This window comes from Mus pahari, chromosome X, assembly GCF_900095145.1.
Source record: "Mus pahari chromosome X, PAHARI_EIJ_v1.1, whole genome shotgun sequence".
Classification (NCBI taxonomy): Eukaryota; Metazoa; Chordata; class Mammalia; order Rodentia; family Muridae; genus Mus; species Mus pahari.
In genome coordinates this window covers 119,233,928-119,244,807 of record NC_034613.1, presented here as the reverse complement: position 1 = coordinate 119,244,807, position 10,880 = coordinate 119,233,928, and the positions used below count along the sequence as shown (strand labels likewise).

At 50.1% G+C, this 10,880-nt stretch overlaps 1 protein-coding gene across 3 annotated transcripts in view; it reads right to left on the bottom strand.

Moving 5' to 3' along the window:
- Nucleotides 1–334: 334 nt before the first annotated feature.
- The window catches only part of Frmpd3 (FERM and PDZ domain containing 3), a 93,133-nt gene continuing 82,587 nt past the window's right edge, over nt 335–10,880 (bottom strand). For 2 of the 3 annotated variants that reach the window (XM_029534494.1, XM_029534495.1), the window contains 2 exons: nt 6,925–7,746; nt 1,358–5,278 (listed from right to left, as the gene is read on the bottom strand). In XM_029534494.1, coding sequence (XP_029390354.1) covers nt 2,208–5,278; nt 6,925–7,746 — 3,893 coding nt within the window. In that variant the 3' untranslated portion in view covers nt 1,358–2,207. Of the gene's footprint in view, nt 5,279–6,924; nt 7,747–10,880 lie in introns of all 3 variants that reach the window. The other variant, XM_021188087.1, reaches the window with a different exon arrangement.

The window sequence follows — 10,880 nt, the reverse complement described above, 5'->3', positions numbered from 1 at the left end:
TCTCTGGTGCACTCAGAATGGAGCACCTTGTGCTTCTTGTCTAGCCTCAACTCTTTATTTTTGAGGTCACAGCCATGGTGACCAAGTAACCCAGAGGTCCCATAGCCAATAGAAAGTGATAAACATCTTACCCTATGTGGCAGTTAGGTGTTTTTCAAGAGAAGAAAGGAGGCTTCTCTGTGTGTTGGAGGGACGTGGGAGAAGTGGGATCCTTAGCTCTCATCACCCATATGAGCCCATGTACCTAGGGATGAAGGCGCAGGTTGAACAAAGGACTGCTACCAACCAGCAATTCAAAGACACAAAGACACCCACAGAAAGGCACTTCAAAGACTTATTGGGAGAGTAAGATGAATAGATTTATTCATTCTTGTTTGAAAAACAAGACATAAATTAGTGTAATATATAATTTATATATTTATGTAATATATATATATACTATATACAGACATTAGAAAATGTATCCTCTCCATGAGGCTGAGGGAGAGGTGAATGACAGCGATGAAATGACAACAGGCAGGGTCTGAGTGGCAAAGGTGTAGGATCAAGAAGTTGGGAGAAGAGGAAGACCATGCCAACACTCTGAGGGCAGTGGTCGTGGGGGAAAGGGTTCCCCACTGGCTGCATCTCTGGCCCATTAAGCATCTTGGTCCTGTGGGAGGAGAGGCAAGGAAGGGGGGCTGGCTTCTGTAGAAGGACACACCTCCTCCCTGCTGGGAGACCGTGCCACTCAGGAGGTTTTATTGCGCTAGGATCACCAAGGATAGGCAGGGGCTCTGCACAGTGTACATCTTATAAAACTCACATAAGAACGAGAGATTTCACACAGGCCTCTCACACAGTGATGAAAGAGAGACCAACGCTGGCTGGGAGGGTGTGGGAAACAAGCAGCTATGGAGAAGTGGACGAGAAGCAATCTATACAGAAGAAACATTGGCTTTCTTTGTTCCCTACGGTGGGATAACTGTAGGGACTCCGTGTCTTCACTCCCAGAAGGGTTGGGGAAGAAGGGTGGTGGTGATGGCAGCAGTGGCAGCAGCGGTGGCAGCAGCGGTGACAGTGGTGGTGGTGGTGGTAGCAGCGGCAATACATGAGTGTCAAGGAGGATGCTAAACAGTGTGAGTTCCCTTCCAGATGGCCCCAGAGAGGGAGAAAGGTGCGGGACTGCACCGGGTAAGGCGCTCAGCTTCTTTTCTTAGAGAGACAAATCCACAGGGTCAATACACAGCCAAAAGCATATACTCAGGATTAACATATCACGCTAGCTTCCAGAAGTTTAAGATATAGTCATCAACACCCCCACCCCTCCCCCGCCCCCCACCCCCCCATCCCAATCCATAGCTACATCAAACTCCTAAGGACAGTCTGTCTGGTAGAGATGTTGAGAGAGGAGCCCATGCCTCTGGCAACAGCTCCTGCACAGGGCAGGACTGAGCCGGGCAGGCTCTGATAACTGCGCTGGGTCGTCCCAGAGCAGACATTTTTCACCAGGTACCTTACCCAAAACAACAAGTGAGGTGATCTCAGCGGCTTGCTCCCTAGTGGACTATGCTGTCCTGCCCCTCACTGATGGGCAGAGCACTTTGGGAATGGCTGGTGTAGAGCTACTGAGCCTGGGGGCAAGGGCTCCCAAGGCTGCCACCCGGTTAAGCCAGCCACTGACAGCCAGACATGGCTGTATTCTGCGCATATCCAACCTGGGCACTGGCCCTTGACATGGCTTCTGCCAGGTACAAGGGAGCCCATGGTGGGTGGGCGCATCTGGAATGAGCGCTCTCTCTCCTTGTCTTGGCGCTGTGGCCTACCGCTACTGCCACTGCCCTCTTTTGGGGCAGCAGATGCTAGGAGGAGCTCGAACTCCTGGCTCCCCCGCCGTGCCCAACCCAGAGCAGGAGGTGAACTTGGTGTCACCTATCAGCCCCAGAGAAGAGATAGATAAAATACAGCTCTGTGGTGGGCGTAATGGCAAGGGACTTTTGCCCTCACAGTGACGCCCAGAGGCCAGGAAGGGGTGAGGACACCCAGGGCGGCAGCTAAGCCTGCAGCCCTTAATAAAGAGCCCAGTCTAGGGAGTTAGCCTTGGAGACTGATAGGCTCTTGGACCCTGACTGGCCCAACAGAAACACACACTCAACCACGAGATGCAAAGACCACAAAGCTCAAACTTGGGGCCGTGGATGGGGAGGGGACAAGCCTGGGCAAGTGCCCTACTTAATAAGGGTTTTTAAGGAGCGTGTGAATGTGCTCATAACAGTCGATGACGGGGAGCCTGGTGGGTGGTGCCCTGTGGCTGCTGGCAGCGGTGGTGGTGGCAGCGGCTGCTGCTGCTGCTGCTGTTGCTGCTGTTGCTGTTGCTGTTGTTGCAGCTGCTGCTGCTGGTTAAGGTTCCGGGCTGTGGACTCCTCAGCAGCACGCAGCAGGAAGGTGTAATTCCTCACTACCTCTTCGACTTTGGCCAGCAGCTCCTGGCGCTGGGCCTCAGAGCGCACGATGAACACCAGCCGCACGAAGGTCTCAATGAGGCTGCTCAGCACCTGGAAGCTGCCTGTGATGGCTGCCAGCATATGAGTTGGACTCTTGTCCACATTGGCTACCCGGCGGCAGGAGGCCCGAAGCTCCTTGAACTTGAGAGCTAGCTCAAGCTTGTACTCAGAAATCTGAGAGACGTAGGGCTTGGGAGCACGAGCCTCAGGGCTGGCCACACACTGCCGCAAGACGGTTAGCAGCTCATTGGTGTCCAGACGGGCAGCCAGGAAGCCATCAGGGAGGCCATATGCATGGGCCCGCAGGGCATTGATCTTAGCCAGGCTCCCCTCAAAGGTGGATACCCGAAGGTCGATCTCCTGGGTGTGGGGGACCTCGGGGCTGCTGCTGCAGGTGGCGGCATCCAGTACCTGCAGGGTTCTGCTCACCACAGGCACCACCTGTTCATCCAACTTCATGCCAGGCAGAATCTTCATTGGGATTGAATAGGAGAGCTCATCTTTGCCATCGCTGGCATCATCTGCCATGTCGCACTTGCGGTAGTAGAAGCAGTAGCGGATGGAACAGCACTTGCTACTTTCACTGTCTTCATCCAGATCAGCTGGCCTCCGGTATACCTCCTCTGGCAGTGAGAACACAGCCATCTGCCTGGGGCCTTTGCTCTCAGGGGCCACTTGGACATAGGAGGGCTCTCCTAGAGTTGGTGACTCTGCACACTTGCCTTTTGGACCCAAGCCTAGCGGGAAGCCTGACTCTATCTCCTTGACCTCTCTAGGCAACATTCCCAGGGGTGGGTGTGGGTAGACATCTGAGGTCAGCGAGACCGTGTCACCCTGGTCCAGCTCACTGATACTGTACCGGCGCATCAGTTTCCTGTAGTTGGGATCTCCCAAACACTCACCCCCTGAGGCACACGTGGTCAGGCACGAAACCCCACTTTCAGGGTCTGACCGGCATTCACGGGACTCCAGACTGGTGGAGCGGATGCGTTGGACATTGATGGGACTATTAAGGCTTAAGCCTGGGCCAGCCTCTGGCTGCCTCTGGGTAGGGGGGACCCTCTCCCTCTCCCGGAGGCCAGGCGCTGGGGTCTGGGCAGCCTGTGGCCGTCCCCCTCGGCAGATACGCTTGCAGTCACAGCTGCGTCTCTGTTCACGAGACATGCCAGGTCCCTGCTGCACAGGGCTACTGCGTAGCTGGCAACTGCAGCGGCCAGGTGCTGGAGGTTGCAGGTACTCTGTGCCTGGAAGTTCCCCCTGGCTTGGTGGCTTTAGAAGTTCCTCAAGGAACTCCAGTTCATACTGCTTTACCTTCTGCAGCTGAGCTTGTCTCTCATCTGTCTCTTTCTTCTGGCGGGTAGGGAAGGTGGCAGAAAATAAGTTGCGTAGTCTGAAAGGCCCTCGGGATGACTTGGGCTTTGTGGGGCCTTCAGCGGTCGAGTGGGCTCCATCCAGGGTTGTTTCGAGCTTTCTAGAGGGCATGGTGCTAACCTGCCGGCTGGTGGCCAGAGGCCTCAGGGGGCTCTGGCTTCTAGGTTGGCAGCTGGGGCTCTGGCCTCTGGATTGGCTGCTGGGGCTTGGCCCGCGGGGCTGGCAGCTAGGGCTGTGGCTTCGGGGCTGGCAGCTTGGGCTCTGCAGAGCCATGGGATAGCCAGCTCGGGGAACCAAGCTGGTCTCTTCAAGCTTGCTGCTTTTGGATAAGCTCTCCACCTGCCCTTTGTCCCCCTGGCCAGAGGCTATGCTCTGCTTGTTTGGGGGAGGTTTAGCACCCTCTGGCCCCCCCTTGCCTGCCACCTCCCCAGTAGCTTGCTTTCCCATGGAGTCTCGACTCACTCTGGATAGATAGCTCTTAGGAGGGAAGCTTTGAACAGGAAACCTGTCCTCTGGTGGGGAAAGGTGGAGGTTGTCAGCCCTGTTGCCCGAGGATGCTCGAGGGCTGGCAGAGAGCTCCGGGCCCAGCTGCTGCTGAGAATTCCGTGTGGTCTCTGGAGCACCCGGGCTCATTTTAAACTTCAGATTCTTGTTGGTACCACCGCTCATTAGGCTCACGTCTGGCCTGCTCATGGTGACCTCAGGCCTCCCCATGCTAACCTCCAGCCTTCTCTCCCCTCTGTTGGACGGTGTTGCCAAGGCTGTGCCAGGAGTGGCTAGACTCTTACTGTGTACCACCTGCTGTAGGGCAGCCGAGATCATGGCTGGGGTCACGCTGCCTTTTGGGTCGAGGATAAGCTTAGGGCTCAGCCTGACTTCCTTGGGCAGGTTTTCCCGAAGCTCTGAGACCTGCTCTTCACTGAGGGATGGTGTGGCTGACCTCAGTGACATCTCTAGGCCGGCCCTACCGTGGTCTGGTCCTCTGTCCTCGGGAACTGGAGGAAGCAGGCTCAGATTCTTCTGCTCACTAAGCTGTGGGGACAGCGCTGGGTGTACTGCCAAGGAGTATGGTCTGTCTCCTCCCTGCACCTGGGCTTCTGACTGAGGTATCTTTCTCCGAGCGCCAGTGGGGGCAGGACTCTGGCCAGTGACAGCTGGCTGGGGGGATGGGTTGGGATCTGGGGGCCCGAGCGCATAAGGGGCGGTGAGGACAGCCTGAGCCGCACAGCTCTGGATCCTGAAAGGCAGGTCCTTTCGGGCCAGAAGGCTGTCCTTGTTGAGGTGCTGGGCCAGGAAGTAGGTGGTATTTTGGTGCTGCTTCATGGCCGACATCATCTCTGACATATCTGTGAGCTCTGACGAGTTGGTTTCATGGCCCGAGTCCAGCGATGACTCAGGAGTGATTGTGGCCAGCACAATCAGACCTGGAAGAACAAGGATGGGTCTTGTTATGACCTCAAGGTTTTTTTCCAACCGGATCTAGAGTGTTCCTGGAGAAATGTTAGGTATAGCAGCAGTATTTCAAGCTGGGCAAAACTAGTCAAGCCCGAGAAGACTCGACGTCTGAGGAGGAGGAGAAGCCAAGAAGAGCACACAAAGAGGAACAAGATGTGAGAAGGGGGTGTGAAAGGTTGGAGTTCAAAAAAGGAATGCCAAGAAAGAAGATCTGGGCGGTTTGGTGGGAAATTAACATGTAAAACAACATGCCAATCAACCCCATTTTTAGATTCCACGGCTAGGAAATTTCTGTTAATTGTCCTGAAGAGAGCTGGCAAAAAAAGAGGTGCTGTTCTGCTCCTCCTCATCTGGCCAGGCCTGTCTACAGTCCTTGCAGCTGAGGCTCTTCAGCTGCGCCTCTCCTCTGGCAGCCACGTGGGCCTTGGACCTGAAAACAATCAGTTTTGGAGCACCGGATGATGAGAGAGGACAGATGCCAGCCTGGGTTGGGGACAAACATGCAGCGGTTGCCCAGTGATAACGCATCCCTTATGTACAGCGAAGACAGCCTTCCTTTGATTCCAGGCCCTTTTCCTGCTCTGTCTACACTTGACCCTGACTCACACGCTTGCGAATATTGCTTGTGCTTTTTAAAATTGATTTTGTCATTATTGTTGCTCTGTATGTGTGTGTGCATGAGCGCGCGTGCGTACATATTGTGCTTTTCAGAAGATGGATTTGCATGCCTCTATAATAGAAAATAGCAAGCATATTGCATGGTTCTATTAATTAATAGAGAACACAAAGTTACTAATTACTGAGTTCTCACTGTGTGTGAGGTAATGCTTAAGTATTTTGTCTGAGTGATGTCATTTAATCTTCATGCTGTGTGGTGCGATGACTGTTACAAGACCAGTTTTAGATGACAATAGTGACCCACAGAAGAGAGTGTCTTGCTGAGTTGCACTGCCTGTGAGTGAAGGACTCTGGTGCCTCTGCCTAAGAGTTTATGTTTGGGGCTGGTGAGATGGCTCAGTGGTTAAGAATCTGACTGCTCTTCCAGAAGTCCTGAGTTCAATCCCCAGCAACCACATGGTGGCTCATGACACTTCTAAAGGAATTTGTTGCCTTCTTCTGGCATGCAGGTGTATATGCAGACAGCATACATTTTTAAAAATATATTAAAAAAGAGTTTATGTTCTCAGATAGCATAAAGACCCCAGCCCTGAGTATGGCTCTCCGCTGTCCTCATCAAAGGTCACTTCGGAAGTTAGTTGACCTTTTGGAGCATACTGATATTCTTTGTCTATTTTCCGTGTCTCTTCTATATTCTTATTTCTCAAACCTGGCCTTGATTTATAGCTGTTATGGCTCCAATCCTTGGATTCCATTTGCAAGAACTGTCCAGAGATATAGAATCACGAGGAACAGAGCTCTAACTAGAACTGAACCACATCTTTGCTCCATAGCTTCCCTCCCCAAGACCTACTGTGAACTATTGCTGCCCATTTATTGCCTTTGATATACCAGTCACTTAACCAACTACTTACAAAGAAGCAGTGCCGCCTAGTGGACATTCTTGGACCAGAAGAAGGAAGAGGGCAAGAGGAAGGAGGAATGGGCTATTTATTACCTGCAGTCTGTGGGGGTGGTGGGTGGGGTCCATCCTCTGAAGCAGCCAGGGCTTCCAGAGCTTGCAGAGTAGACACGAGAGCATCATCCAGCTCCTGGGCGTGATCTCGTACTGTCCGAGTCTGTACACTGTCAATGAGTGTTACCGGAATTTCATCATACAGGAGTCCACGAAGGTGACGTCCTTGCTCCTGACTTTGAACAGCTCTGCGCTTGGGATCATCTTCATCAGAGCTGTTGTCTCGGAAACCAGGGGGTGGGGCGGCAATGGCAGGCAACAGAGAAGTTGTCTCATCTTCCTCTTCCTCCTCTTCCTCACTTCCCGGTGGTGGGAGGGACATTAAGTCTACCATATTGTCCCGAGAGGAACCAGGCCTCCCACCTTTTCGAGGCCCCATCTGCTCCTGGAGTTTGACTTTGCAAGAGTCACAGTAGAAATTCAGGGCTTCAGCCCCAAGAGAATTGTCCAAAGTATAGGACCTGGCCCTGCTGGCACAAGGCTCATGGTCTAGGCTGGCTGCGTCAAAGTCATCGGGGATCACCTCGTAACCTTGGCCAGAGCTTTTGGATGTGGGGTCAGATTTGGTCCGGGGTCTGGTTTCTTCGAAGAAGATTAGGTTCTCGTTGACATCCGTCCTGCTTTCTTGCTCCTTCCTTTGTTCCCGCATGTGGAGGTAGCAGAAGCTGACAAGCTCAGAGTCGGCAGGCGGGGTCGTGCATCGGCTCGACTTCCTAGGGCTGGTGCCCACGCTGCCCACATAACTACTCTCCTTTTTCCCCAGGTGGCCCCCAGTGACAGGGCGGTGGGCACTGTGCATGTGATCTAAACCGAAAAAGAGAACGTATAGATGAGCCTGCTGCGAGGATTGTAGCAAAGCCCCTTTGGCATCCCTGGCCCATAGGCAGTGTGACTGGGTGACAGATACCAAGACAGAGCTTTGCCTGCGTGCTAGAGATTAGGGGGAGGGGAGCGGACGGAGATGCAAAATCCTCATCACCTCTGAAAAGGGAAAAAAACATGGTCTGATGTCAGGCACCACAGGGTTTTCCCACAGATATGTCTGGTTTAAGAGTCATTGTCCCAGTCGGGCGTGGTGGCGCATGCTTTTAATCCCAGCACTCGGGAGGCAGAGGCAGACTGATTTCTGAATTCGAGGCCAGCCTGGTCTACAAAGTGAGTTCCAGGACTATACAGAGAAACCCTGTCTCGAAAAATCAAAAGAGTCATTGTCCCCACCCCTTTGTGCTATTTGTACTGCCAGTACTCTGGAGCTCCAACGTTATCTTGGGTCTCTTCTAGTCCAAGAAATTGATATGAGAAATTACTGTGTTTACTGAGAAGGTGTTAAATTGGCTAGTAAAGCAGAGAATGGTGGCTCACGCTTAGAAGACTCATGGAGAAGGACTGCAATGTGTTCGAAGTTAGCCTAAGCTACACCGTACACTCCAGCCTGGGCTATGTTTGTGTCTCAAAAAAAAAAAAAAAATTAAACAGACAAGCCCCCAGCCTGGCTAGTACAATCCCTGAGAGTTTGCATTTCAAAAATGCTTATTGCCAGGAGCCCAGCCATCCTAAAAGGATAGTTACCTACTGGTCACACTTTAGGCATCTGAATTGTAGTGCGTACAAGACAGATGATGGATGTGCTCTATGGAATGAGCATGGGACATGATCTTTACGATTCTTCAAAGCTTGCTACTGTCCTGTATCCATGCAAAGCTACTACAGGTGAGAAAATGTTCTTATCAACAGCTCTTGATAGTAGATATGTACATCTGAGCCCTGTCCACAGCAATTTATCTCCAAGTGGCTTCTCTAGCTGTGTTGGGAGCTCATCTCACATTATCTATGAGACTATATTCAGACAGTGCCAGCTTAATCTACTATTAGCAGACCAACATAAAGCCAGCAGAAAGCTGAGCATAGGGGCCCATGCCTGTAATCCCAGTTCTGGTGAAGTGTAGACAGAATGATCAAAGTAGTTCTCAGATACAAAGTGAGTTTGAAGCACCAGCCTGGGAATCAAGTGACCCTGTCTCAAACAAAATAACAACAAAACCAGCCATGACAAATTCCATACAATTCCATTCTATTTTCGAAACCAGTTTTTGCAAAATACTATCAGTATGTGGGCAGGTATCAGTATCCCCATGTAACAAAGGAAGAAACAGGGCTGGTGAGATGGCTCAGTGGGTAAGAGCACCAACTGCTCTTCCAAAGGTCATGAGTTCAAACCCCAGCAACCACATGGTGGCTCACAACCATCTGTAAAGAGATCTGACTCCCTTTTCTGAGTGTCTGAAGACAGTTAAAGTGTACTTACATATAATAAATAAATAAATTTAAAAAAAAAAAGGAAGAAAGAGACATAAATTTATTTTTTTACCATAAATGGTTATATGATTTCCTTAAGGTCATATGGGTTGTACCTGGAGATTGAGTCTAGGTTGGAGAAACTACAGAATTCTTATAGTGAATCATCATGGTGGCCAAGATGTTGGAAAACAAGACTTTAAATACTTCCAAACTCCAGTTTGACAAGGCCAGGTCAATGTGTCACTGTTACTTTTCACTAGAACTTATAGCTAGGACAAAACCACAGTACTGGCACCCAGCAACTGAGTTCCAGATACATGATGTAAAAACCAGTCTAAATTGACAGAAGTATATGTAATTCAACCATAGTTAGAGCCTCAAGCATACCACTTCCTGGGAGACATAATCTTACCATATTGCCCTGGCTGGTTTGGAATTCATAAGGTAGGCCAAGCTGGTCATAAACTTGTGGTGATCCTCCTGCGTGTTGGGGTTGCAAGTATACAACACTATGCCTGACTCTAACCCTGTACCTTTCTATTTGAGACAAGGTGTCTGGTAGATTAGGCTAGCCTCTAACTCACTACGTTTCTGAAACTGGCCTTGAATTCCTGACCCTCTTGCTTTTACATCCCAGAATTTGACTGAGGCAGGAAGATCACCATGAACCAGAGGACAGACCAGTCTTGGCTACAGCAAGGCACTGTTCTCAAAACAAAACAAAACAAGAAAGAAGAGACAAGAATACATTTCATCTCATTCTGAGGCCAGTATTATCAAAAAGGAAAGAATGACATTACAATAAAACTACAGACCATTATCTTATGACTACATCATCTATAAATATAGGCACAAAGTCCTAATAAATGGCTGGAGAGCTGGCTCAGCGGTTAAGAGCACCGACTGCTCTTCCAGAGGTCCTGAGTTCAATTCCCAGCAAACACATGGTGGCTCACAACCATCTGTAACGGGACCTGATGCCCACTTCTGGTGTGTCTGAAGAGAGCAATGGTGTACTTAACTTATATACATAAAATAAATAAATACATAAATATTTTTTAAAAATCCTAATAAATGGAACCCAGAAACCCATAAAAAGAATTCCATACTAATAATTACATATCAGTGGTGGATTTGGTACATTAATGCAAAGTTGTTTTGACATGAAAAATTATTTTAAAATTTTACTTTTATTTTAAGTGTATGGTGTTTGCCTGCATATGTGCCCATGCATCATTTGAGTGTCTGGTACCTACAGAGGTCAGAAGAGGGTACTAAATCCTCTGGAACTGCATTTACAGATGGCTGTGGGTCTATTATAGCTGCTGGGAATCAAACTTGGCTTCTCTAGAAGGATAGCCATGGTGCTCTTAAACACTGGCCAGTCTCTCCAGCCCCCCAAATAAATTATTAATTCATGCAATAATAATAGATAATGTAATATATGATAATAGAGGATAATATATGCATGTTCATCTCAAAAGGCACAGAAACCATTTTTTAAAAACCCAGGAACTTATTGTGATTAAAAACTCAATCAATTGGCCTAATCGGCCATCATTGGGAAGAGAGGCCCCTTGGTCTTGCAAACTTTATATGACCCAGCACAGGGGAAGGCCAGGGCCAAGAAGTGGGAGTGG